The sequence below is a fragment of the Pteropus medius genome, unplaced genomic scaffold (genome assembly GCF_902729225.1).
Source record: "Pteropus medius unplaced genomic scaffold, Ma_sr-lr_union100, whole genome shotgun sequence".
Taxonomy (NCBI): Eukaryota; Metazoa; Chordata; class Mammalia; order Chiroptera; family Pteropodidae; genus Pteropus; species Pteropus medius.
Window position 1 is genome coordinate 828,499 of NW_024342474.1, and position 26,569 is coordinate 855,067.

The 26,569-nt window shown below is 45.8% G+C and overlaps 2 protein-coding genes across 18 annotated transcripts in view; one reads left to right on the top strand and one right to left on the bottom strand.

The window, feature by feature from the left end:
• RBMS2 (RNA binding motif single stranded interacting protein 2) overlaps positions 1-5,701 on the top strand; it is a 47,751-nt gene extending 42,050 nt beyond the window's left edge. For 3 of the 4 annotated variants that reach the window (XM_039865730.1, XM_039865727.1, XM_039865728.1), the window contains one exon: positions 38-5,696. The gene's annotated coding sequence lies outside the window, so the exon portion shown is untranslated. Of the gene's footprint in view, positions 1-37 lie in introns of all 4 variants that reach the window. The other variant, XM_039865729.1, reaches the window with a different exon arrangement.
• The window catches only part of BAZ2A (bromodomain adjacent to zinc finger domain 2A), a 32,533-nt gene continuing 11,389 nt past the window's right edge, over positions 5,426-26,569 (bottom strand). For 4 of the 14 annotated variants that reach the window (XM_039865711.1, XM_039865713.1, XM_039865714.1 and 1 more), the window contains 28 exons: positions 24,143-24,280; positions 21,964-22,557; positions 20,935-21,120; positions 20,112-20,330; positions 19,136-19,636; positions 18,932-18,992; positions 17,744-17,852; positions 17,476-17,577; positions 17,096-17,306; positions 15,726-15,826; positions 15,337-15,402; positions 14,926-15,159; positions 14,528-14,782; positions 13,950-14,164; positions 13,571-13,645; positions 13,189-13,369; positions 12,575-12,634; positions 12,231-12,375; positions 11,087-11,715; positions 10,705-10,927; positions 10,432-10,587; positions 10,174-10,325; positions 9,695-9,984; positions 9,474-9,627; positions 9,238-9,384; positions 8,616-8,842; positions 8,360-8,503; positions 5,426-8,273 (listed from right to left, as the gene is read on the bottom strand). In XM_039865711.1, the coding sequence (XP_039721645.1) occupies positions 8,108-8,273; positions 8,360-8,503; positions 8,616-8,842; positions 9,238-9,384; positions 9,474-9,627; positions 9,695-9,984; positions 10,174-10,325; positions 10,432-10,587; positions 10,705-10,927; positions 11,087-11,715; positions 12,231-12,375; positions 12,575-12,634; positions 13,189-13,369; positions 13,571-13,645; positions 13,950-14,164; positions 14,528-14,782; positions 14,926-15,159; positions 15,337-15,402; positions 15,726-15,826; positions 17,096-17,306; positions 17,476-17,577; positions 17,744-17,852; positions 18,932-18,992; positions 19,136-19,636; positions 20,112-20,330; positions 20,935-21,120; positions 21,964-22,557; positions 24,143-24,280 (5,741 nt within the window). In that variant the 3' untranslated portion in view covers positions 5,426-8,107. Of the gene's footprint in view, positions 8,274-8,359; positions 8,504-8,615; positions 8,843-9,237; positions 9,385-9,473; positions 9,628-9,694; positions 9,985-10,173; positions 10,326-10,431; positions 10,588-10,704; positions 10,928-11,086; positions 11,716-12,230; positions 12,376-12,574; positions 12,635-13,188; positions 13,370-13,570; positions 13,646-13,949; positions 14,165-14,527; positions 14,783-14,925; positions 15,160-15,336; positions 15,403-15,725; positions 15,827-17,095; positions 17,307-17,475; positions 17,578-17,743; positions 17,853-18,931; positions 18,993-19,135; positions 19,637-20,111; positions 20,331-20,934; positions 21,121-21,963; positions 22,558-24,142; positions 24,281-26,569 lie in introns of those variants that run through there. The other 10 variants (XM_039865716.1, XM_039865725.1, XM_039865717.1 and 7 more) reach the window with 7 other exon arrangements.

Below are 26,569 nucleotides of genomic sequence, written 5' to 3' on the forward strand. Positions count from 1 at the left end.
CCCCCTCCCTACCCTCTCTGGTTTATTCCTCCTTTAGGATTTCCCTCCCCATCTTTGTTGAATACAAATGAATTCTTGGAGACGCTGATGCTCCTAGACTCCAGAGGGCTAACCAGGAATACAGACCACCTGTGGGCCCTGCTAAGAACTAACACTTGGCCATCGTTTTCACAGGCCTCGGCCTGGAAAAGAAATTTCTGCTCTCCTGCCCTCTTCTACTCCTCCATTCCTGATGGAGCCAGAGGGAACCGTCACTTTTTGTATGCTAGAGTCAAGGTCAAAAAACCTTTTTTTTTTCTTTCTTTTGCAAGGGAAGTTTTATGTTTTGTTTTTAGCTGCAATATATCCTTTCCCTTAACCAAAGACACACAGTGCCTAGAGATTCTTCTCATCTTTATGAAAAACGTTTCTTTATGTGTTGGACTTATGAGGGGAGGCTTTTAAAATTTTTTATTATTTCTTCTTGTAAGAAAAAGGTGTGGTGCTAGAACACTGAAGGAGTCCCACTGTGGGCCCTTCTTTACTGAGTTTAGTTACAGACTTTTTTTGATATATGTGTAAGAAAATATGCAGACTTTTAAAATTTTGTTTTATAAAGCTCTTAGCTCATACATCCTGTCTCTTCACAAATTTTATGCCTTCTCTCATCCACATTGTTCTTTTCCTCTTTTCTGTACAGCAGAGCCTGCCTATTTAGACCTTTTTACAATTTTTAATTTTGTGAATTTCTCTTTTGAATGAAATTTTGTATGGAATTTTGGGGGGTCTGGGCAAGGAACAAGGTAGAATACTAAGCAAGCAATGGAAGTGGCTTTTCTTCTCTCTGTTCTGCCACATCCTGGGAGAAAAGACTAGACTTTGCCTTCAGGAAGCAGAGATATGACCTAGGCTCATTTAAGAGACAATCCCACAGCCCTTAGAAGTCATCCTCGAGCCAAATTTGGATGAAGACTAGGTTTTCCCTGGCAAGTTCCAGAAGGGTGGACTTACTGACAGAATTCTAATTCTTCTCACTGCGGAAGCCAACACTCTCTGAGGAAGTGTCTTCTCCAGTTACAGCTTTTCAGGAATACCTGCTTTCCTGCTTTCTGAAGGATCTTCATTTCGGCTCTGGGTCTCAGGGCCCCTGTCTTGCCCATTGCACATTGCTGTGCTCAGAGGCTTTGTACTTGTGACATTGCTGAGTCTACTTAGGCTCCTTCCCCACTGTGGAAGATCGGTTGCCTCACCTCTAGACCAGTGGTTCTGAAGGAGGTGATTTCGTTCCCTAGAAGCCATTTAGCAATCTCGGGAGACAGTTTTGTTTGTCATGCCTGGAGAGGGAGGCTGCTGTGCTACTGGCATCTAGTGGCTAGAGACCAAGGATGCTAAACATCCTGCAGCACACAGGACAGACCCAACACGCCCAACAAAGAATTATCTGTTTCAAAATGTCAGTAGTGCCAAAGTTGAGAAGACTTGATGGAGATAGTGTTGTCCCTGCCTCCTGTACCAGAGGATTTGGTAAATTCCTACTCCAACCCTGGACACACAGTGCCTTTTGACACTCATGCAACTATTGAAGTGACCCTTGAAAGGCTTGTGCTGTTGTGCACATGCCATATGCACACACACAGATCGAGGTGGGGGCTGTTCTGTGCATGTGCTGTGCCTAGTGGGAAAGGACAAAGCTCTCTATAACTGTCCAGAGTAACCCGTCCTGCCTTGATGTGTTTGGGCCTCTTTTCCAGGGAACCAGGACATCAAAAGTAATTTTCTTTTTTGTAGAAAGACAGCAGAGAGTTAGGATAGAAAAGGGCAATAAATCCTATTGTGTTATTAACAAGGTCAGTTCTTTTAAAAAGTCTGTTATTTTCTCCTCAACTCCATCTCCTTCTGCGAGACCACACACTATGCACATGGAGAGAGGAGAAAGCCTTTGCCCATCTTCTAGGAAATAAGATCCTGCACCTGTCTTCTCCCAGTTGCTCCCTTATGTACTGAAAGGAGAATTCTGCTCCCCTTCAAGATCAGGTGCCTTTCTACCAGTCATGCTGAAAGCCAAATGACAGAGAATGGAGAAACAGGTGTTCATTAGGCTGGCTGTCAGAGAGGAAGGAGATGTTACTGGGAAAAGAAGCTGTAGTACTAGCTTCTGTGTTGTACATAGAGCTTGGGCCCAACTTTACTTCTCCTCCCACCCATCCCAGAATTGAGAGTCCAAATGCTCCCTATGCTTAGACTGTCCTTTGGTACATCCTTGGGGTAAGTGAGTTGGGGGCAGGGGAGAGCAATGGGTAGCATATAAAGTATAGAGGACAAAATTGCCACTACTAATTTTCTCATGGTTGCTTCCAACCCCAGGAAAGGCTCATCCAGTATGAAACAGCCTCAAGCCCAATAATCTTCTAGAAAGGTTTGGCTGGGTAGGTGCCTGAATCTCCAGCCCTTAGTCAAGAAAAGTACACTGTAGATTTCTTGTCAGTGGCCTTGAAGAAAAAAAGAAAACAAATCTAGAATCCCGTTCATTTGATAGTAGCTTGGAGGAGCCTTACTAAGTGAGGCTTAGTGCTATGGGGACCTTTCACGCATGGAAACTGTTGTTGATAATACTGCTGCTTCTCCTTCACCTCCCAGAACTCCTGATTCTTCTCTGTATTTTAAAAAATGTTCAAACGTCTGTGATTGTTTTGCTTTAAATTCTGAAATTAACTTTTGTGTATTTTCTTCATGTGAATCTACTTAATGGATTCTATTAATGTTTCTGGCTTGGGCAGGTATGTTTGGGCATGGGAAGTGATGGGGAGCCTGAAGTTATTTTTGTAGTGGTTAACGGCACTGTGGAATTTCTTGTGGATGTTTTTGGGTTACATTCATGCTATTTTTCCCCCCTAGTTCTTAGTTCATTTCTAACAGATCTGACATGAGTGAGTGACTGGGTAAGGAAGGAGGAATGAGGGACATATTTTCTCTCATGAAATAGTTCAATGGTGGCAGTGGTGGCAGGGGAATCGTAATTCCCTTCAAGCTCACAGCCTAAGGCTGGGCTCTTTAAACACTTATCTCTAGTGTTTTCTAAATTGTCTTCATGGAGCCCAGATTATACTTTCCCTGTACTTCACATAATCATCCCTACTCATTACAGATGCTCATAACATTAAAACATTTTAGTACTTTGATTTTTGTTTTCAGCCAAATAGAACATAACTGAGTCCCTTCTACATATAGTCCTTAACTAGGCTCAGAGCCTGCCCGCCTCGTCTCATGCCACTGTTATCACTGTTCCTCATGCTGAGATGATGCACAGACCCTAGGCTGATTAGACTTTTTGGAAGGTGAGGGCAGAGGTTAGGGAAGATGTGGGAACATTGGTGGAGAGGTTATTTTTTAACCAAAGAATTCGAAGGGCTGTCCAGTCTTGGCCTGGTAGCTCCAAAGTGATAATAGCCCTTGTCAGTAAGATAGGGGTGGTAGGAAGACATTACTTTCACTGAGGAGAAAAACTAAATCTTACTGCTCTACTCACTGTGACTGTCCCTCAGTTGGGCCATCTCAGCCCAGTTTCGTTCTACTTCCTTTCCTAATTTACTGAGCTGTGAGCTCATTCATTCCCTTGGTGTCTGCAGTGTTCTCTCCCTTCTGCTTTTGTCAGCCCTTTGGGGGCCTACATGTGGGTTGATACCTTGCAGAAAGAGGCCTTGCTGGAATGGAACGTTGCAGGGATCACAGAGACCTCTAGTTTTCCAGGGGGAAAAAAAATCATTGCTGCTCTTGTGCATGTGCTCCACCTTCTGGGAGAACAGCAGCATTGCATTCATGAGGGGCTACTTTGACCTTAACCAAGGGCAGGCAGCAAACTTGGATGGGAGATGAGACGACCTGCTTTGCTAGACTAGCTTCAGAGAAACGAGTGGGTGTCATGAAAGCCAATCCATAAGGAGTCTTAAATCACGTTTCTTGTCACACTGCTTCTTCCGGATTCCCTCTTAAACTAACTACTCCCATTTCTGTGCTTACCTGCATTTTCGGTCCTACCAGGCTTTAGCAGATCCCTTATTTACTCAGGTTTCACCTCGTCTTTTTGTAGGAGGATGGAGCCTGTGAGCTCTATCACCCTTCTGGTCTTTGCTGCACTTCTCTAGGTGCAGTAATGAGAAAGCCAGGTGTCCTAAGTTCAAACTTTCTCTCTGATACATCTACTTGTTTTGAATAAACATTCTCCAAGCATATCCCAAAAACTTCCTTGTCCTTGTTAAAGATCTACCTCACAATCTCACAATTCAACAAGGGCACAAGTACCTGGTTTACATCTTTCCTTTACTCTGTCCTTCCCTTTTTGAGGGTTAGAAAGCCGGGGAGCTAGAAAATGTTTCATGATCAAGTGCAAAAACTCTTGGTTGGTTGTTTCTAGAATGTCTTTGGGATTTTTAGCTCATTAATCACCCTGGAATAGTGTGAACTCTTCGGTTAAGTCTTGCTGTGGTAGGCCAGAGGGATAGACTGTGTAATGACGGCCTAGGATAAAACTAATCTTAGGAGCCACTCCCAGGGACACCAGAGTTGGAGCAGAGCTCAAAACTTGAGGATGAGTTGGCTAATGGCTGCCACATACCTGAGAAGGAAAGCAAGCACAAAAGGACATTTGTGATTTTTATAGGGCTAGAAAAACAAATGTTTCTTTTTCACCTTATTAGTTAGTTCAGAGGGTTTACCAAAACAAAACTTACAGCTTGGAGGGTGGTTAAGATTTCCTGGCCTGAGCAAATAAAGTCCTCACTCTATTACTGGTGTCAATATCCCCTAACACATACTTTTAGGTAGTGAGTGTTCTCTCATGCACTTATCACCTTTGACAGGGAAATAGTTTTATACTCACATTTTGTACACTTTTCCTTTATCCAGAATCTTCTCGTTTTATCATGTCTATGCCAATGCCACCCTTCTAGCTTATTCCTTTTCTGACCTTTGGTATTCTCATGTTCCTTCCCTACAATTTGGTAGAGCTTCATTTTTGTCTTATTTCAACTTGTTTTGAAATAAAACACAAATGTCTACCTCCTGGTGTCTTATCCATGGGTAGAAGCTGGGAAGTTGGTAATGGGCCTATATTTGCTACTATGGAAACATAGGTGGCAGCTTATGAAACCAAAGCCCTATTTCCACAAGGCGAGAACTATGCACACTGAATCCCACTTTCTCCAGCACTCTGGCCACAGGCACCAAGACCCTGTTCCATCCACATGAGCAGAAATTCTGCTCTGGATGCCTCTTGCACAGGAAAGGCCAAGCTGGGAGGTTTAAGGATAAACCTTGGAAAATTAAGGGCATATTGCTCTCTCACCTGCTATCTCACACCAAACGAGTCATACCCTAACCCCCAGTTCTCCCCTTAGGCAAGTGTGAAAACCTATGTTGAAAGGAAGATAAATACGCAGAGTCTTTTGAATCTCTATCAAATGTGGTTTTATTCAACTGACAAGCACTTTTCTACAGCTGCACTTGTGGAACATCACATGGCAAAAACAGGAGTTTGTTTCTCTAGACTTTTTTTTTTTTTTCCTTTTTTAAACCTTATTAAAAATGAGATTGGTCCTAAAAATATAGAAAGAAATAAATTTAAATTCACAAAAAACTGTACATTATCAAAAAGTCACTAAAACACCACATTTGGTTATATAAAAAGTCAAGTCCCTTTTGCTGTAAAAGGAACATGGAAACTTGGTGTTGATGGTGTGGTTTCTTCCTGTTACCAGACTGATGGGGGAGGGGAAACAAAGGGGCAGGGGGTGGGTTTTATTTTTTAACCTGCCTTCCCTACCAAATACTCTTATTGTCAAGAAGAGATAATCCACCTACCTCAAGGGGCAGTGAAGAGGAGGAAAGAAAAGTGAGAAATGGCCCCTTTGATCATGCCCTACCCTACCCCCCCTTCAGCCCCCACTTCTTCAAACTGAGGCTAGGACTCCACCCACCTTAAGAGTGCCTGGTCCCTAGGGAAAGAGATGGAGCTGGGAGAGGAACACAAAGTAGGAACAACTGAGATTTCACTCCCCCATCCACCTCACCTCCAACAATAAAATTAATCTAGTACATTTTATATCAGGGGAAAACTGCTGTGGGGAAAAAGAAGAGCCCCCAACCATAACAGTTCCAAATGTGTGACTAACACAAAGTTTGTTACAGCGGAGTTATTTAGATAAAATATAAATATTTATGCATAATATAAAGTCAATTCAAATATTCTTCAATCCACCTCTTATTTAAAAGCAAAAAAAAAAAAATCTCAAATAAAATTAAAAGTTTTGAGGTTTATCTGACAGAAAAGGCGACTTTAGAAATAGGCTGTGGGGGAGAAGGGGCATAAAGAAATAAGAAAGGGGCTGCCCCAAGACCTACACTGCCCCCCACCCCCTTCAGTGGCTATTCAGTGCTGCCAGAAGTTCAAGGAATGCTCCACCTCACCTGGCACCCCCTCCCCTACCAATGGAACATTTCTTGGGTGCCTTAGCTCTCTGCTTGGGCCAGCCAGCAGCCACCTCCCCAGTGCAAGTACCCGTAATCTCTGATGGGAGGGGCTCTGCTGAGCAGGAAAGCAGGGGGCCAGGGGCCCATGGCTATAGCTGGGAGTTAGCAGCTTTCCTCTCACATGTTGGGGCTTAACTTGGGCATAATCACATGTAGGGCAGTGGTGGACCCAGAACCCCTCTTCCCTACTCTCTTGTGCTCCAGGGTCTCTGCTGCTGGGGAAGGGGTCTTGGGGTATGAAGTAGATAAGCGAAGGAAAGCACAACTAAATCCACAGAAGCTCATGGGATTAGGAAAAGATCCAGTTCTACTCCTCTCCCTGCAAAAGCTTAAGACTCAAAGCTACTGAAAGGAGAGGGAATTCCTGCTGAAAGATTGCACAGTTTAAAGAGGCTGGAACAGAAATGACTGGGAGAGAGAGGAGAGAGACAGCCTTGTACCCAGAAAAACTGTTCCTGTGGTTTTGCAAAGACAAAAAAAGTGATGGTTTGAAACAATGGGAAAGGTGGGAATAAAAACATACTTGGGTAAATTGAATGTATGCCATCAAACAATACAGGGGCACAATTATAGTATCCTCTCTCTCCCCCCACCCCCATCTCTTTCTCTCTCTCTCACTCACGCACACACACGCACACACACACACATTCTCTCTTTCTCTCTGAAGCCAGTCGATTGCTACCTGACCTCCATCTTGGGGTTTACCCAAACTCAGCAGTAGTTGTCCCTGAGGAGTTCCCAAGAGGGAGGTTTGGGTAAGAGGTTGGGGAAGGAGGCTGGAAGTCCCAGGGTCCAGGGTGCCTCCCTGCCCTCTCCTCAGCTACTGAGTTTAAGAAAAGGCTAGAAACTCAGCATATGAGGAGTATCCAACATTACAGAGGGGATAGCTAATGGCAGAAGATGAGGACAGAGAGAAAGACGAGGACTTCTGAACTTTTTTTTCCTTTGAAGGGAAAAGATTTGAGGAAAAAGGATGGAGGAACCCGTACACGATAGTTTTACATTATTGGATGACAGAAAATTGGAAAAGGGGAGGGGAGGGAAGATGAAAAATTGAGAAAGTGAGAAGCAGGGGAGGGACTGAACATGGAAGCAGCATGTTCAGGGCCCGGTGTCCGGCTCGACACACTTGGGAGTTAAGTCCACTTTACTGGCCGTCACTGCGGGTCCACACACAGTACAGAGTGTTTCTCGGTTTCACACATTCACTAGAAACTATTGCTATTGTTAAATAGCCCCAGAATGCTGGGGCACGTACAGGGAAGGAGCGGAAGCTAGGGGGAGGAAGTAGGGACTTCTTTCTTCCTTCTCATTTTTAATTAGGAAAAAAACAGAAAGGAAAATAATTTTTTTTCTTTTTTGGCTTTTAGTCCAGAAGGACCTCATCTCTGCTCCTCTTATTTGAGCAGCGAGAGCAGGAAAAGGAGAAAGGGGTGTTAGGGATAAGAGGATGTAAGGTGCTGCCAAGGGTAGGCTCAAAAATCAGGGTTATATCTCTGACTTGAGTCTGGACCCAGGGCAGCATCAGCAGGTGAGAATGGCAGGGTTTTTTTGTTTGGAGGGTAGGGGGAGATGTCACAGGTGACTCCCCACCTCCCTCGTCTCACAGATTGGCCTGTTTTCCCTGATAAAACTCCTCCCAGCGGCTCTCGAAGAAGCGGCGCATGATGTGCCCAGCCTTGCCCACTTCAGAGTCATCCTCATTGAAGGTCTGGCAGTTGTCAAAGACCAGGAGTGCATCAGCTGCGAACTCCTCTGAGCTGGTGTACCTGGGCAGGGATGGAGCCTAACATGTGAGCGGGTAGGAGTTAGAGCGGTAACAGAAAAGCTAGGAATGTTGCTGATGTCTACTTACCCTCCCCGGAGCAGCCGCTCCCGCATGGTGGAAAAATCCATAGGGTTTTTGATGATGCGCCGGTACCCACTTACCAAACGTGGGTTCACAGGCTCCAGAAAAGGCCAGGCTGCATCATGGGATTCCATCTCCATCAAGATAATCCTACCATTAAAGGGACAGTGGCTGCATCTCAGGAAGCAAATACACTGACTCCTCCCAGCCCTTTACTCCGGTAAAGGTAGAGCTAGTTGTCCCCAGAATTCATTGAACTCACTCGCAAAATGTGAGATCACTGTGGTGGTTCCGCATGGAGAGTCGCCGCCGCTTTGAGGGGGACAGCCCTTCTTCTGAGTGCCGAGGTACTGCTGGGCTTTCTCGGCCCCTCGACAGTACCCGGCGTCGGCGGCCATCCCCCTCTGGGAAGTTTAGCACATAACTACTTTTCCGCTTCTGGCCTCGTTTTGGGAAACCAGACTTCTGAGTGAATTCTCCCTCTACCTGCTGAGGATAGGGAAAAGGTGAGAACAGCAATACCTGGAGATGTACTCTGCTTGCCATTCAGTTCATTACAATCCCTACATGTCAAAGTGTGATTGAGAAGGCTCCAAAATACTTCCATACATAAGCCAGCATGTGAATTTATTCACCAATATGGTAGGTAAAAGGGAAAGTATAACCATTCTCTTTTTATATATGAGAGGAAGAGAGGCTATAGAATTTAAGTCACTTTTCCAAAGACGGACCAGAACCCAGGAACCCAGGTCTCCTAGCACCTAGTCTGGAGCTCTTTCCAGACTGAAGGCCCAGTAAGAAGTGATATTTGTAGGATTGGTGGTAAACGAGATGAGAAAGGAAATCTGGGACTTCTACTCAGAAGTAGGAAAGAGAAACCTTACCTGGGCCAAACACACAGCACAGAACCAATCTCCTTCTGGAACAGCCTCCATCTTGGGCCGATGGCAGTAAATGTGGCAGCCACGGTCACATCCATCACAAAGCAGAAGAAACTCATCGTTGTCACCCTTCCGGCACACTAGACAGGTCTGGACCAAGGTTGTGAGGAGGCAGAGTAAGCCCTCAAGCCTCTGTCTGCCTGGCTCCCCAGCCTTCTCAGGCTCTCCCAGCCTCTTACCACTTTGTTGACGGACTTCTCCCAGGCAATTGACCTCTCCAGCTGGCCCAGGCACAAGCACACCTGGGCTGCACTCCGGCACCGCTCAAGCGTCTGGCGCCAGGCCCGAATGCGAGGGGTGATCTCATATGATCTGGAGGGAGAAAGTGGTGACCTTTGGATGAATAGTAAGATCCCTAAACTTATCTCTTGCCAAGACCAAGAATGGGTAGGTGACTCACATCTCTGTAGTGGTGCACTGGGGGGCACTATTGGGCATGCTGAGCAGGGCCTTCTCTAGCACAACCTCATGCGCAGGCCAGAGGGGTTCCCGTAGGTACCGCCGCTCCACATTCTGCTCCAGGGCAGCCAGTCGCATCACAGCCAGGTCCAGAGGGTTGGTAGTTTCACGTTGGGGGACCAGTCCTTCCCTGCCTCGACCTCTCCAGGTGATATCCTCCTGGGAGTCAGGTAGATGCTCGCAATAGGCCAAGTCTTCACGAATAGAGTCTGGGCTAGGACATGTCCAGCCCTGCAGATGAGAGACAGGAATAAAAATACTCAGTGTAAAGGAAAAAAATTAAGCACAGAAAAAAAATGTGACCCATTAAGGTCATGGGAGGTCACTTGTGAAAGAGGAATCCCAGGTTTCTCCTAATGGTACAAGAGATTTACCACCCTCCCTTCAACAACCCCCTCCCCAGTACCAGCCCCAGTGTACCCGAATCTGCAGATCAGACAGGATAACTCGCTGTTCCAGCTCCTCTACCCACTGAAGAACAGCCAAGTCTGTCTCATATGTCTTCTCTTTGGGGGACCAGCTCATAATCCCTTCTTGAAAAGCAGGTAGCTGACTGGGCTCAAAGATGGGGTCTGAGAAGACAGGAGGCAGAGAGAAAGGACCATCAGGCTGCTGTTCACAGTAGCAGCCCAATAATTTACCCCGGGCTCTTTAGCTAGGTTAAAATATCTATTTTACCAGTTGAGGGCCGGAGGCAGACTTCTTGTAAGAAGTCCCTGTGCTTATTTAGGTGTTTGTGAAGTGCCTTCTCTCGGATGCCTCGGGGGTGCAGGGCCTTGAGTGTGGCATCTAATGTCTCAGGATCTCGGATCCACCACCAGCCCGAGCACATCTCTGCGAACAGAGTTTATGTATGTGGGGTATGGTGGGAACCAGGTATGATTCACATGGCCCACCTCTGATGACACTACTACCTATACTCTTAACCTATTCTGCCCCAAGGTCACTCACCAGCGGGGACAGGCTGGGCTGTCAGTTGGGTTAGGTAACGCTGCTCCATCTGTTTGAAGAACTTACTGGGGGGTCTCCCTCTCCGTTTTGGCTGTCCCAGTCCTGTGGGACTCTGTGGTGTTTCACCAGGGTCTCCTGCTCGCCTCTTAGGAGTCATTCCCGGCAAGGGGGTGGAAGAGAGTTGCACTGGAGAGCAGGGGTTGGCAGCACTGGGTCTACTGACCTGTGCACGAGATGAAACAAGGGGATGAGGGTGTTTCACGTTTATAGGACCCTAATGACTCCCCATCCATTCCCCCAATTTTAGCAACAGCCCACAGCCAGGCAATGGAGCCTGTGGCAAGATGAAGTCAAATGCATACCACTAATTTTGGCTACTTACTGGCTTAGAGTAGACAAGTAGCTGGGGGGAGGGAGTGGGCTGGTCCTCAGAAACTGCAGGGGGTGGTGTAGGGGCAGCATTGCAGGGCATCTGGGCTGAGAAGTTAAACCAGGAGGCTTGAGAAGTAGGATTGGATTCTGCTTCTTCAGGTTCTGGCTCCTCCGGGGGCTGTGATGGAGTTGGGTCCAATTTTCCGGGGCTGCTATCAGGTGTGAGGACTGAGCTACTCAGCAGGGAGCCGTGGCTCTGAGTCTGGCTCAGCCAAGAAAGGAAAGCTGACTGACTGAGGTCATGCTGGCTCTGACCCAGAGACAAAAGGGAGCCTTCTGGCTCGAGGAACCCATTATGGGACTGAGGATAGGGCTGAAGCTGGGGCTGGGGCTGAGTCTCAGGCTGAAGCTGGGCTTGGGGCTGTTCGGACCCCTGACCCCCGACAGGAGATTTAAGGTGCCTAGGTTGCACAGACCCAGGCTTAGTTTTCCGAGGTCGGCCTCGGGCCCGGGCAGGAGTACTGACAGAGGTGCTGGAGCCAGCTAACTCCTTCTTCAGAGAAAAGCGGGCTGGGCTGGGCGCTGGATGGGCTGCCACTTTCAAGAAGTCAGTTTCCTGCTTTATCATATCCTCAGGAACTGTAAAGAGAAGTAAAAAGCTTAAGACTTACACTGATACACAGAGAGAAAGAAAGAGGGTATATAAACACAAGATATATTTTCTTTTTCTCTTGGACTTAATCTCTCTGTTTTGAGATTCCACTGAAACAGCTTATATGACAATGAACACAGTATCTGAGAAAGAAACACTATTCTCCCAAGTAAGCAGCAGCAGCAGCATAAAGCTAACATTTATTGAGAACCAGCTACATGTTAAGCACTATTCTAAGAACGTTAGCTCATTTTGATTCTCTCTACAGCACTATAAAGAAAATATGCTGTAATTATTTTCATTTTACAAATGAAGAAACTGAAGCATACAGCTGGTAAATGGCAGAGCAGGTAGGCAGCAGTTTTGCTCCAGTACCCATGCTCTTAACCATTAGGCTATACTGATTCTCATAAAATGAAAGAAGCCTAAGCTGACTAGGCAGAGGAAAAAGAATTGTTTAACTTTTGTTAGGCCTCAATTCAGGCTCCCATGACACACCTACCTAAGCTCCCTTCTGTTCCTTCCACAAAGATACCAGCCAAATAGGGCAACACCCAGTAGCGGCGTCTGTAGCGATCCTGACCCAAGGAGACTGCCCGAAGCATCTGGGATGAGTGAAGCAGCTTTTTACGAAAGAAGAGCTGACGCTGGGTAGGCAGTGGAAAAGGAAGATGAATAAAAAACACACTTTCAGAGTGACAGTGGTGACTTCATCCAGTATATGGGAGAAGAGCAATGGCTCTCAGCCTTCCCTACAAAACTGACACTATCTGGGCCCAACGCATAAGGTGATCAATTCTCACCCAGCCCAGATCTCCAGCTCCTGAGAGATTAGAAGCACAATACCTTGCTAAGTTTTTCTATCTGGCGCTCTAGCTCCGGGACGCTAGATGCTGTGACATCAACCTGGAGAAGAAACGAGTAGACACCAAGAAAAAGAATTATCAGATTCAATAAAGAGAAATGCAATTGACTTTTGAATAATGAGAGGGTTAAGAGTGCCAACATCCTCTCTCCCCTCCTTTCCACCCCTGTGTAATCAAAACAAACAAACAAACAAAAAAAACCACATATAACTTTTGATTCCCTCTAAAACTAAACTACAGTTGTCTCTCAGTTATCTGTGGGGAATTAGTTCCAGGACACTTTGTGGACACCAAAATGGATGCGCAAGTCTCTTATATAAAATGGTGTAGAACAATGCATAGTTAGCCCTCCGCATCGGCAAACTCATAACTGCAAATTGAAAATATGTACTATTTTCGATCCATGGTTGGTTGAATCCACAGATACGAACCCATGGATATGAAGGGCTGACTGTATATTTATTGAAAACGATCTGCATATAAGTGGACCTGCACACTTCAAACCTACGTTGTTCAAGAGTCAACTATTAAAAAAAAATGAGTCAACTATAATCCATTTTCCAACTCCAATTTTTTGTGGTCTGGGGCTAGTACCTCTCCATCTCTTCGACTCCTACGGCCATGGGCAGCTATTGTAGTTTCCTCTTCTTCCTCCTCTTCCATGCCACTAGTCTCCTCCATGATCCGAGAGCTGCGCCTCCGCCCTAGGCCTTCCTCTGGCCCCTGCATCTCTACCTCAGGCCGCCCAGTTCGCTTGGCCAGAGCAGTTTTCAGTCTTGAAATAGAGATCAGAGAAACTTGGTGAGGAAAGTGATACTGCCACAAAAGGAACACCTGGAATCTAAGCCATCCTGAGCCCTGGGGCAAGGTCCCAACGCCAGAGGAGGGACTAAGAGCATCAAATTCCAGACAATGCTTCACCCTTTCCCCCTTTTCTCCTTTTTCTAGGCCCTACTACCCTCTGACCTGTCCCTACCTCCGGAGCCGGCCTTCAACAATCCACTTGTTTTTCCTGTAGCTGGACATACTCTCCAGAGTCTTGTCAATCTCACTGCAGGGGAATAGTGAATGGGATTTTGAGGTAGAAGTGGCAGCACACACAAAAAAGAAAGGAGGCTCAAGGGTAAAGGGGCTACAGCTGAACAGGAAGTTTCAGCCTAGAGCCTAGATTGCATGAATGGCAAAGGAAGGCTTGGGTTGTCCCAGGTAAGGCACTAAGATTCAGTCCCAAGTCACTCCAGCGTCTCCAGAGGAGGGCAGTGGACATACATCACCCAGGACTCTGGATGGCTAAACCCAACCCCATCCCATTCTGACCAAGGCATACGATAACCATCCCCACCCCTGCCCCTCACTTAATGATGAGGGTGGAGCCGTTGAGCTCGTGTACAAGGAAGGCCAGGACAGCAGCTTTCTGTTGGGGTGGTTGGGCCTGAAAAGGCTGGGTGCGCAGGCTGTCACAGAGGACTGGCTCCACTCCATATGCCATGAGGAAGCAGCGCAGGATTTCAGATACATTGTCTCTTGTCAGTGGGATCTCCGACACCTTCTCCCCCAAGATCTTTAAAGACTGTTTGGAGGAGAGCATAATGGGAATTAAGAGAGAAAGAGGAATAACTCAAGTTGTGTGAATCTGGAACAAGAAAATACAGGAGAGAACTATGGAGTTAACACAGAAAAAGAAAAGTTGGCTAGGATAAGATGAGCAAAGACAAAGGAATGGTGCAAAATAAAGGAGAATGAGTAAAATAAGCAGAGGGAAGTCATAAAAAAAGAAACAAGGGAAAGATATAAGAAAAACAGAAATTATATCTCCACTGGTCCTTTCACTTAAGGGAGGGGCTTTCATGTGTCTAACTTAAAGAGAAAGTAAAGCTGAGACAAAGCACTGGATCCTGGGCCCTCCCAACCTGCCTAGGAAAGGACCTCTCACCTGACAGTAGGAAGGCAAGCCAGGATCATAGAGAGCAGCCTTCAGAAGCCGCACCAGCAGATCTTGCACCTCGCCCAAGCTGTCGCCTTGACACAGGAGGCCCTCCTGCAGGACCCCTAGGCTAGGTACATCTTTGGCAGGGTCAAAGCCTAGCACCTTGCCGAAGCTGTGCAGAAACTCCACAATGGTCAAGCAGTCTGAGAAGGCTCCACTAGGCAGGATCAGACCAGGGATGCGTGAGAAGTCAGGCAGCGGCTGTAAGGATAAAAATGGTAGGGGGTTCTCTCAAACAGATCGGAAGGTAACAGTTTGGATATCTAGGAGGTTCTTACTTTAATGGAAGTATCTTCACAACTGGCCCCTCCAGGACCCAGGACCTGTTCTCCTCCCCTCGCTACCTGATGGTCAGTCAGACACATATCCTCTGTGGGCTTCTTCATCTCCTCCAAGATCATCTGCTGCCTCTGCCGCTCCTCCAAGCGCCTTTGTGTGGCCAGTGTTTTATCTGCTTTACAGGCTGGCTTGGCTTTGGCCACCTCCTCCTTTTCCTTCATTTTCACCTTCTCTTTCTTCTCCCTCTTGACTTTTTCCTTCAGTTTTTCCTGCTTTGTCTTTACCTTCTCTTTCTCAGCCTAACCACCCGAGAGAGAGGAACCAAGAGTGACAAAAAGATTCCAGTCACCACCCTTCCCTGGTCCTCATTCTCTCTACCTCAGAGCCCAGAAATATGACCATAACAAAAAGACGAATGCACGTCTTGCAAAATGTTTGGTGACTTCAAAGTTATACTTGTGTGTACGTGCACCTACCTTGGATTTCTTCTTAGCTTCCTTCTGCTTTAAGCTCTTGGTCTCTTGTTTCCGCTTGCTTCTGGCCTGTAAACCATAAGGGAAGTCATTTCTCCTCAACCTCTGAAAGCATCTCTGCTTGGGCTAGGATTAAAAAAAAAAAAGGGTTCTGGGGAGGAGAGGTGAGGGATGGAATAAGGGTTTGGCAATGGATCAATTCTCTCACCCTGGAGATGCTCATATTATTCTTGAACAAGCCCAATTCTCTAAATCAAGCCGCCCCCCAAATTTCAGGTAACAAAGGTATGCTGCTACATGGAGGGTGGCACAGATGTAGGAAAAGAAAAAAAAAAAACGAGCAGGTGGTAGGAAAAGTTAACCCACTATGTGATCTCTCTGATGTCCCTCACCTGTCCTTGGGTAGTAGTCTGACACTCTCCACGTTGTACCTTTTGCTTCATCTTCTTCTTGATTTTACTCATCTTTGCTTTAACTTCCTCATTCAGCGTTTCTATGAGGGCAGAAACAAAAAAACAAAGAGTGAGGCATGTAGATCAAACTCCAGCATCTACAACAACACAAGCCTGTTACGAAGCTGGCTTCTCAAGCAACTCCTTGGAGAATCTAGAACTGTTTTATTTAAGTATACAAAATTAAATGTTAGGGATGTAGGGGGAAATGTAGGAGAGGTACCTGCTATGGGGACAGCACAAAGAACTCAAATGGGTCTCCTGCCCAGAAGTACCAGTCCCTGTACTACTTTAGAAGGAGTCCTAAAGACCATGACGACAGAGTAGTCTCATAACCTACATATCTCCCAGGCTACCTGACAAGTGCAGTAACCCACAGATTGATTTTTAGAGCAGAGAAAGGAAACAGAAAACCTAACTGCCATGGAAAGAAGGCAGTCTCCAGAGTTGGAAGCACTGATTAACCAAGAATGTGCCAGAAAGAAAGGAACCAGATAATGTGCATCGCAGTGGAATCAGATCAACACTGACATATAACTGTTGTTTATGATCAGCTCTTATGTCTTGCTCCACAAAAAAATCTGAATTTTTCCCCCTTTGGAAGACTGAATATTGAAGTGTGATCCTGCAAACAACAGTGTTTTAGAATTGATGTTTTTGCTATTAGTACCTATTCTATTCTGGCAAGGAAACCCTTCCCTCACATCTGTGTAGCAACCCTCTAAGTTAGATATTATCTGCAAATAAACCAATATAAGCTCCTATTAAAATATAAGTGACTTGCTCTAGGTTATACAGTCAGAATCTGGCAGAGCAGAAGATTCCAAATTTTTTCAGATACTTCATACTGTATCAGTGTAAATGCAATATTTACTAAAAAATTAGACATTCCCTACCTGTCTATCCCACTAAAACAGTGCAAATTATCTTTTGGAATCAGATATGAATGCTGAACCTCTGTGATAGTGGCAATGAGTAAAGTAAGAGTGTACAACCAAAACCAGCAAGACAAGTAAGGAGCTGAAAGATGGTAAGAAAGGACAAGAAAGTCCTCTTCTCTCACAACTGTATCTGGGGACTGCCTAAGGCTCCATTACTAAGAGCAAATCAAGGAAGAAACCAGTTGTTAAAGAAGTACCACAAGCGCTGGGACCCTGATGCTGCTTTCCAGGGAGGGAAAGGTGATTCAGATTCATTCTGTCCAGACTATGTCAGTCATGCTCCTGGGAAACCCAGCCATCAAGAACTCATCAACATTTCAGATACCTCACAGAGCAAGCAGAATCTCAAAATAAGAAGCACCACTGTACCTTGGGCCTCCAGTTTCTTTAGGAGGCGGCTGTCTGTCTTATTCAACAGTTCAGTAATTTTGACCTTGGGTGGCCGACCTCGGCCCCGTTTCACCTTGGGAATTTCCTTGGTCTTGGCCTTCTCAGTGTTTCGAGGCCGGCCCCGTTTCCCAGTAATTGCCTGAATCCTGGATGGGATCTCCTCTGCTGACAGTTGTACCCACTGCAAGCCCTAAGGTCATGAGGAAGACTTTGTTATAATGAGAGGGAGTGTGTGCGAGCTACCCAGCTCTCTGAACCATTCAAGGCCCCAGAACCTCCAAACCCCACAAGAGGCAGCTGCAGCTTATTCACCAACCCTTTCTCAGTGACAAAAGCATATTTAACCCTTGGATCTGCACCTCTGGTGTGTCCCTCTCTTCAAAGAAATCGCCAACAGGCATACGGGGACTGAAGCTGAAGTGCTCACGGCGGACATGGTGCACCACATTGCGGCTCAGGTACTAAGAGGAGAAAAAGTGGCATTAATGTAGTCACAGCCCTACCTTGCCTTTGGCCAGCAATAATAGCACAAGAACAGGTCTCTGAGTACACAAAACTAGCTTGCTGCCACTAGGCCCAAGAAAGGAGTCTGTGTTTCCCTAAAAAAGCCCATGAAAGCTACATTACCTTGATCACTTCTGGGAACTGTTTCATTCTCTTCCCACAAGGGCCGTAATACCACGTCTCCCCCTGCCATCGATGGCTGCCCTTCTTGATGCGTACCTCTCTCCGCCACCTGCCAGAGAAGCACACGGGCCCTGCCACCAGGTCACACCCCTACCCACTCTCAAGCCACCCAGAAGCCAAGCCTGCTGAGCAAATGACCCTCCCCATTCTCTCACTAGAACTGCATGTAGATGCAAATGCAGCATGAGATATAAGCTTGGCTAGAAGGCAGGTGAGCTCCAAAAACCTTTCAGGGCCTCAGGAGAAAGCAATACATCAAACTGTTTAAGTGTGGAAAAGACCTCCACCCTTCCCTTTACAAAGTCAATGATTTGAGCAGCCAGAAAATCCCGTCACTGATGCCATTCAGGGCAATTACTGGGTTGCCAATAGAGGATGAGGACCTAAGGGAATAAAGGCAGAAATGACAAAGGGTGGGGAGGCAAGAAGAGTGAACTCACTGCTGACTCCATGAAACAACTCCACAGGCCAGAGTTTAGTAAGGAACTCTGTTCTGAGCAACAGATTATTATAAGACTAAGCCTTATCTTTCTCTGAAAATTTTAAGCAGAACTCAAAACTTGGTGACCACTAGCAGCCTACAGGGGTAAGGGTGGGGAAGATTAGGAAAGCATTTATTTTTATTTTTATTTTTAGGAAAGTACTTATTCTTCAAGGCCCTTGGTGTCAGCTGGCTTGTTCATTCTCATTCTGGTCAGGTACAGTTCTTGCCCTTACCTCACCAAAGAGCATTAAAAAAAAAAAAATCCAACTCATTGGGACTCAGTCACCCCATTTCATTCACTGCTATCCCTTCTCTAAGCATATAGGAAAAGTAAGTTAATTTGGATATCTGAGCCCTCGGGTCCTGGCTGGGTTTGGGAAAGATAACAGCTGTAGCCCCCTGAGCAAAAAACTGAGTGGCCATGAAATGAGGGAAGAATAGATGAGGGGAGGCAGACCCTGAGAGAATAAGTAGGAAAGCCTAGGAATCTCATAAGAAACAATTATCATTGCAAATAACTGGCTTAATCTATTCTTGTTTAGCCCACTCCTCCCCATCTCAGAAGACAAGAGCTCCCTTCCCTTCTTCCTAGTCATTCATTATATTTCTCAAGGCCAATGCATGTAGAAAATTAGAGCATTTACCCATGTTGGAGGGGAAGACGAACTTCTTCTGCAGTAGCAATTCGTCTCCTCAGGACATCACCTTGGGAGAAAAATAGGGGATACTCAAGTTAAGAGTTCAACAGACTATTGAAACAAGAGGTCAACAGGGAAGGGTTAAATACCACACAGGACAGAAACTTCTCCAGGTACCAGCTAGGGGTGGAACAGAATCTGCATACTCACCACCACCAGAAGTAGTGACTCCTTCTCCAGTGATCTCTTCCAGGTCAGCAGTAGTTTCAGGGAAGTTGCTGACATCTTTATCTGCTGGGGAGGCTGTTGGGAAGACAGATGCAGGGGAAGCTGCAGAGGACGCTTTTGGAGAGGTCACAGGGGAGGCCGTCAAGGAGACTTCTGAAGAGACTGGTGGGAGGGCTGCTGAAGAAGCTGGAGAGACTGTTGGGAAGGCTGCCGGGGAGACGACTGAAGAGATTTCTGGAGAGGCTGCTGGAGAAACCGCTGGGGAGACTTCTGGAGAGATTTCTGGGGAGGCTGCTGCAGAAACTGCCGGGGAGACTGCTGGGGAGGCTGTTGGCGAGACTGCTGGTGAGGTTGCTGGATGTAACTGAATAGTGGATGACTGGTCTGAGGCTGGCTGGGTTAGAGGTGGTGAGAAGTCTGAAGCTTGAGTCTCCATTTCTTCCTGTTCTGTATCACTACCATTATTCAGGTCAAAGCTGTTATCTAGAATCCAAAGGGACAGGATGGGTAAAGGAAAAATGGTGTCATATAAAACGAGAGAATCTACTCACTCTAACCTGGACTAAGCTAAACAGGGTTCCTTCAAGGGCTTTTCTCTAGGGTTAGTAAAAGACAAGTAGCCCACTGGCTGTCCTCCCCAACCATTCATGAACATTAAAGGCAAAGCTGCTGCTGCTGTCATTGTGTGAAGAAATACCTTTTACCTGGAGCCAGTAAAGCCTCTGGCCTCCTTTTTCCTGCAAGCTCCAAGTCTTACAAGTTCTTTAGGGCACAGAGGAGTCAGAGTGTAGCCTGTGCCTTCTTAGTTCTACCACACACTATCCCATAAGCCCCTCATCCCCCAGCAAGATGCTCTCACAGATTTCCCACCTCAAAGGCCCTGACTCTGACTATGGGATTTGTTCTCTCACCTTTTCCCAGGTCAAGGACTTTCTTTGTCCTACCCCTCCTCACTTACCTTGCAGGACAGACTCCCCAAGGACGGGCGGAGAGGTGGGGTTGGCAAAGATAGAGGCTGAAGTTTGACTATCATCTGCCAGGAGACTGAAGGCAGTGGCATTATTGAGAGAAGGGCAATCGAGGGCAGAGATCACAGGGCTGTCCTCCAGAGGCAGTTTGTCCTCTGCACCCATCAGTTCCGTGTCATCTATACCATATAGTCCTCCACTCACTGGCTCTTCAGGGGGTGGAAAAATCAGAAAGCAAGATTCAAAATATTTATCTGAATATATCCAATTCTAGTTGCCACAGTGTGAAGGTTCTTTCTAATATTAAATTAGGGAAATTTAACAGGCCTCTCCATGAAAGCGTAGTCACCAAGCTATAGGAATTGTAAAAGTTTCAAGTGGAAATGAAAGGAAAAGCACTGGCCCTATAATAACCCACAGACCAGCATAAAATTCTAGAATCTATCATAAATAGGCCTTTCTTATATTTCAGTTAGGTAAAAGGTAATTGTTCATTGGCCAATGTCTTCTTTCTAGTTAGTGAGAACCCAAATAGCCCAACTGTGTGGTAATAAGTCCCTATCCAGTGAATTATTAAAGCCCAGGGCTCTTGGCCAAAAGGAACACTGGGAGAGAACCTGGGAAATGAACCAATTCAGCTTAGAGTTGGCTCAGTCAGGCCAGTGGCATGAGACTGGTCTGCCAAAGGATTATCTGGAGGACTCAATGCCCCAGATTCTCAAATTCTTTCCCTGGTTTACAAACTCTTCCAGGCAGTAGAAGTTTGCTATCCTCTGCATGTATGAGTTGACGGGAGCCAGCCTCTGAGCCTACCTGGTGCCAGGGTGTTAAATGGCTCCAGAGAGACTTCACTGAGTATTGGAGTGTCTTCCAGTTGATCAGGAAGATGTGAAGGATCATCTAAGCAGCTCACTGTGGGGTCAGGAACCAAGACTGAGACTTCTTGGTGTAATGACTCCACAGAAGGTATGGAGCCATTGTAGCCACACATCTTCAGTTCTAGAAAATACCCAGAGAGGGCAAAAGTCAAAATCAGTGGCTTTACCTGTTTCGTTTAGTTATAGTAGGCAGTCACATCTTTGCTAGAGATAGTTCTATGTTGGGTACTAAACATATCAAGATAATGCAAGTGAACAGAGATGTATTAGTAAAATCCTACAGCAGGTAAAGAGAGAGGAAAGGAATGTGGGGTCTGAGACAAGAACGCCATCATGTTCCCAGCTATTTCCCCATTTCAGTGGGAACAGGCAGTAATCAGAGAAAACATCCTGTGATTTTACAGGGTGGACACCCTTGGACTTGGAATCAATAGTAAACTTGTTGTTTATTTTGAGAGAAAAGATGAGAGGAATGGTCACACGTACCAATGCAAACGACAACAGAAAAAGGAAACCGTGAGTAGACAAGCAATGGTATGCTTTGCCTGCCTCTTTCCCTCAAGTACCAATCACTATTAGAGCTCAGCCCACTTTAGCAGCCAGTCTGGTCCTGTGATAATCAAGTCAAATTGGCCTCAGTGCCCCCTGCTATTGCCCCAGTCTCTTTTTATATTTTAGAAGAAGACTTTCTGATGCAGGGTGTCTGTTGGGGCTGTTTTGGGCTCGCCCACCTGCCCTCTCCAGGCCAGCAGCTCTGCATGAGCTTGAAATAATTTGCACTCCCACTCTCGAGCTGGTGCTGCTGCCACAAAAACACCAGCCACTTGGCTCTGCTAATCACCAACATGCAAATCAGCCTCCACTGCAGAGAGCTGGAAAGACAAGTTTTCCTCACCTCAAAAAGCCACTGCCCCACAGCCCCATTTTCCTTCTCCCAACCCAACTCACAGACCCACGGTTATACCTGGCTGCTCTTCTTCCAGCTCCAGGCTGCCTACCAAGCCAGTGCCATTCTCTGCCACAACTGAGGTCAGCTCCTTTTCTGCCGCCTCATCAGGATGGATACCACCGCCTACCTCCTGGGAGGGTGCAAAGGTCTGGATGCTGGATCCCAACATGGGAGAAGTCTGTGGGGAGGTGAAAAAACTAGGGGGTCCATTGGGCATCACCTCAAAATTCTGGTCAGGAAAGGAATCATACAGTTCCTGTGAGTCGAAGTTAAGCCCCATGGGACTCTGGGTACCGTTGGCCCAGAACTCTTGGCTCCCAGCCCGAAGGTTAGTGTTGTGACTTGGCGATGAAGGTTGTCGGCTGCCCCCAAGAATGCCGTTGAGTGGGTATTGTCCCCCCGAGAACTGGGAGAGAAGGGGTGGGTCCTTGAGGTTGCTGCCAGTATTGGCAGATGGGTACTGTGAGTAGTTCCAGAGACAGTCGTAGGCCACGTTGGGGTGATGGAGGTGTGAAGTGCTGGAGGAGTGGGGAGCAGAGTTCAAAATCCCTGAAGTAGTAGTGTGAGATACAGTAGATAAGCCATTAACATTCACATCCCCATTCAAACCTGGTAGAGAGGGAGGGAAAAGGGTCAGTTACAGGTACGTACGCAAGTAACTCTACCAACTCTACCAAAGGAACAGTACTAACTAGAAAAAGGGAAGGTAAACGGGAGAGGGATTGCCCCTCTGCTTTATTTATAGCTTTTTGGTCTCCAGGGAACACCCAACCCAGATGCTCCTGGATGTAAGCTTAGCAACTGCTGCTGAAGGCTGCTGAGTAGGGGGCTGGGGAACTCTCCTGGTCTACCACACGAGCAACAAATAGAGAGCTGGCTACTGATGTTCATAGACTTGTTTTGTCTTTTTTCTTTGTTTTAAATGAAGCTGTTTGCAAATTCCGTACAGTGACTCCCATACTTCCCCATTCTTATTCCCTAGAGGAATTCTTCCTTTGAGGTAGCAAGACTGAATTCTCCAGGCCCCCCCTTCTCTCCAGGGCCTATTTGGTCCCACAGTGGCATCTGAAGGGACAGCCTCTACCTCACTGGCACATGCAGATCCAGCACTCTGTGCTGGGCTAAGAATAGAATTTGCTGTCACACAGCAGCAAGATACTGGATCAGAATGCTGGACTTCCCCATAGGCACTGGAGAGTAATATGCAGGGAGAAAAATCTCTGCACAATCAGTACTGTAGACTTTAGTTCTCAACACCAATGGCAACCTCTAGACTGAAGGACAATCAAATGAAAGAAACTAAGATATAAGAAAGCTGGTATGGGGGGGTCCTCTTCCAGCGAAATAAAGGAGCTTCTATCTATCTGTAACCCATTTGTGGAGGATAGGAGGTAAAGGTGGGTAGTATAAGCCTGTGGCAGTATTTTTCTGCTGCAAGGAACAAGAAAATCACTTGGGCTTTTCTCTGCTTCCAAGCAAAGTACCTGAAACGCAGGCAAGATTAAAGAGGTACTTGGCAGAGCCATGGTACAGAGCAACTGATAAGCCAAATCCAGAAAAAGACCTGATCTTGGCAGTAACACCTCCATCTGGAATTATAGATATTTCTCTTTGGGGAACTAGGTAACCATTAAAATTCTCCCTGTTCCTACCTTCCATGCTCAAAGGACAGGAGGTGGCACAGGCACTTCAAGCATCTGCTCTCTTTTCTATTGCACAAACTAAAGGCAAACACATCCCAACCTTCACCCAACCCCTCCACCCCCAGTCGTGGGGTGGCTTCTCCAGCCTCTAAAAACAGCTTTTCAGAGGGCTGGCCCTTTATCTCTCTTTCTCTCTCATGGGTTCAACCTGGTTACCAGAAGCCATAGCCACCTCACCACTCTCTGGCAGTAGCCAAGGGACAGAGCTGACAGAAGAGCAGGCTAAGATGAAAAAGCTAGTATGTTTTTCTAATCCCTTCCAACTTTAACACAAAACTAAGTGTTGCTTCCATAAACCCCTCGAATTTGTTCTTAGAAGATTGATTTCTTTCCAACAGCTGGAGTTCTGAGGATTCGCCTCCTCCCTCCCCACCTGGCACAGAGCTATTGTGAAGTAGCTATCCCAGAGAGATGCCAAATCTTGTCCCAGTAACCTGCTCTAAAGGAAAGATGCCCACTCCCTCCCCAGGCCATGTGGCCCTCACACTCACTTTTCCCTTGCTGGGGGAAGTTCATGGGAGACCCGTTAGTGTAGAGGCCCTCCCCTGAGGAGGGAGAGGGTTTCAGTCCTGAGGCAGCAGGTGCAGGGGGAAGGCCAGTAAAGTTAAAATGGTCGTTTGCCTCCATTTCTGCAGGAGGGGAGAGAGAGGGGAAAAAAATACTGGCGGTTAAACAAGGTTATGTCACCTGAAATTTTCTAGAAGGAATGCCCCCCTCCCCTCTATCTACTTACCCTTCTCCTATCTAAGTACTAGGAGGAGGGTGGAGGATGGAAAAGAGGAAGAAATAGACTCCTAACCTGGACAATGACCCTATAGAAATAGTCTTTTAAAGTCAGCCTTGTAGAAATAGAGTTAGTAAGAAAAACCAAGTACAAGCCTGCAGGAGTCTTCCCCCTATGAGCCCCACCCTCTTAACTCCCAGCCTAAGTTACCCCTCTATGTTACATTCTCCATTCTTTTTTTTTTCCCCCTTTAAGGTAAGGCTGGAGTCCCAAAGAAAGTTCTCAAAGCCATCTTTTGACAGAAAGCCAAAGAAATGGGGGTATGGAGGAAAAAGCATATTTGATATATATCCTATTTTGTATTATTATTATACTTGAGTTAAACAATTCCCACATTATTCTATCCATAGCCCTGGACACCTGAAGAAGATAACATTCTTGCTTTCGTAAAGAGGGTTGAAAAGGAGAATACATTTCAGGAAAGGTGACCATAACGGCAAAACCCAAATCATTCGGCAACACTTCTATTCCTTTGCTATAGTAAATACCATTCTCTCCAAAAATACATCTCAGAGAAGTGTCAGAGGTGAAAAACTGACTGAGTGTCCCAAGGAATATTATTCTGTTGTGTCTACTGTGATTACTTCCTAATGTTTTGGTTTTGTGACTTAAATGTAAAAGGTCATAGAGAGAAATAGCTGGATATTTATATTTATAAAGTTCAGTGGCTCACTGGGAGATATTAGGGTTAAAAAAGCTTTTCAACTTCTCCTGAATATGAGGTGGTAAACTACTAGGAATGATAAGTGAAGCCTTTGATTAGAATAAATTTATCTTTGAAAGAGAGAAGACGGAAGAAAGATAGGAAGCAGAGGCCAGAATTATTGGTTAAGTCTGACACGTCAGATACTTATGATATACTGGTGTGTACTAATTTGATATGTGAAAGACATAATCTATCTTGATAAAGAAAAAGCAACTTCTTGGGTTACTATGTATTTAAAAGGGCAAAAGAATTCAGGTAGAAAGATTTATTAAGCTCTCAAGATGAGGTAATAAGCTGACCCAGTGATGTTTTAAATATGCTGTTTTTCAAAAGAACCAGAAGCTTTTTAAAGAATGAATAAATTGGTTAAGAACATGTACAACCACTGCCCAAAGTTTGCAAGAGTCATGCTGCTGAGTATGCTAGATAATGCAAATTAGACATCAGTAGGTAACATGTGAATTTAACATAATTCTGAGCATGAAATTATGAACCTCGCATAGTATACAGCATGATAGCTCTAGGGCTTTCCAGGCTAAATATCATAATTATATCTATATTCATCAACTTTAACTGAAATTTTTTTAAAAATAAAAAATAAAAGCAATTTGTATTTTGTTGATTTAAGGGGAATAATTTTTTAGGATTGACTTATTTCCCCATCTTCACTCTAAAATAAGCAGCAAACCTAAACCTGCAATGCATCAATGAAGAAACTGGGTATCTCTAGAGAAAGACCTCAGGGTCCCCTATGATTTCCCTATAGTTAAGGGTCACTCTTCAGAAGTAAGGAATCTAAAAAAATAAGCATCATGAGATTAGTGATCCTTCTGAATGAAGGACATCAAGGAAGAAAGTTCATTCCCCAATTCTCTAGGTTAGGTTCTTCCAAAGTTTACACCACAGAGCAAAGAGGACACTAGGACATTCAGTAATTCATTTCAGAAGTCCTAGAAATGCTGTCCGGAGAGCCAATCTCATCTGATCCCCACCTTTCCCTTCCCCAGTTTTATGCACAGCCACACCTCCCCTAGAGTGTGTGCAAGACACACACACACATGCCTTCTTTCCTATGTGTACTGGACTACTCGATGATAGACCCTCTCTCTGCCTCTATGGGAAAGCACAGCATTTCCTGTCCCATAAATTATATACTAATAAGAATAAATGGATGGCTCACAGAAATCAGATAAGTAAAAGGAATGGGAAGTTATCTAATGCCTGAGGTCCATTTCCCCACTAGCCTCTACTGAAGGGTCATGGGGACCACAATCACTTCATTTACAAGAGGCTTCTTAGAAACATAAAATACTCTTTGTGCTGTGCAGTGAGATCAGCGCAACATAGTAGGCTCTAGGTTCAAATCCCAGCTCTACTACCACTAGCTGTGTGATTTTAGAAAAATCACTTAACATTGCTGAGCCTTAG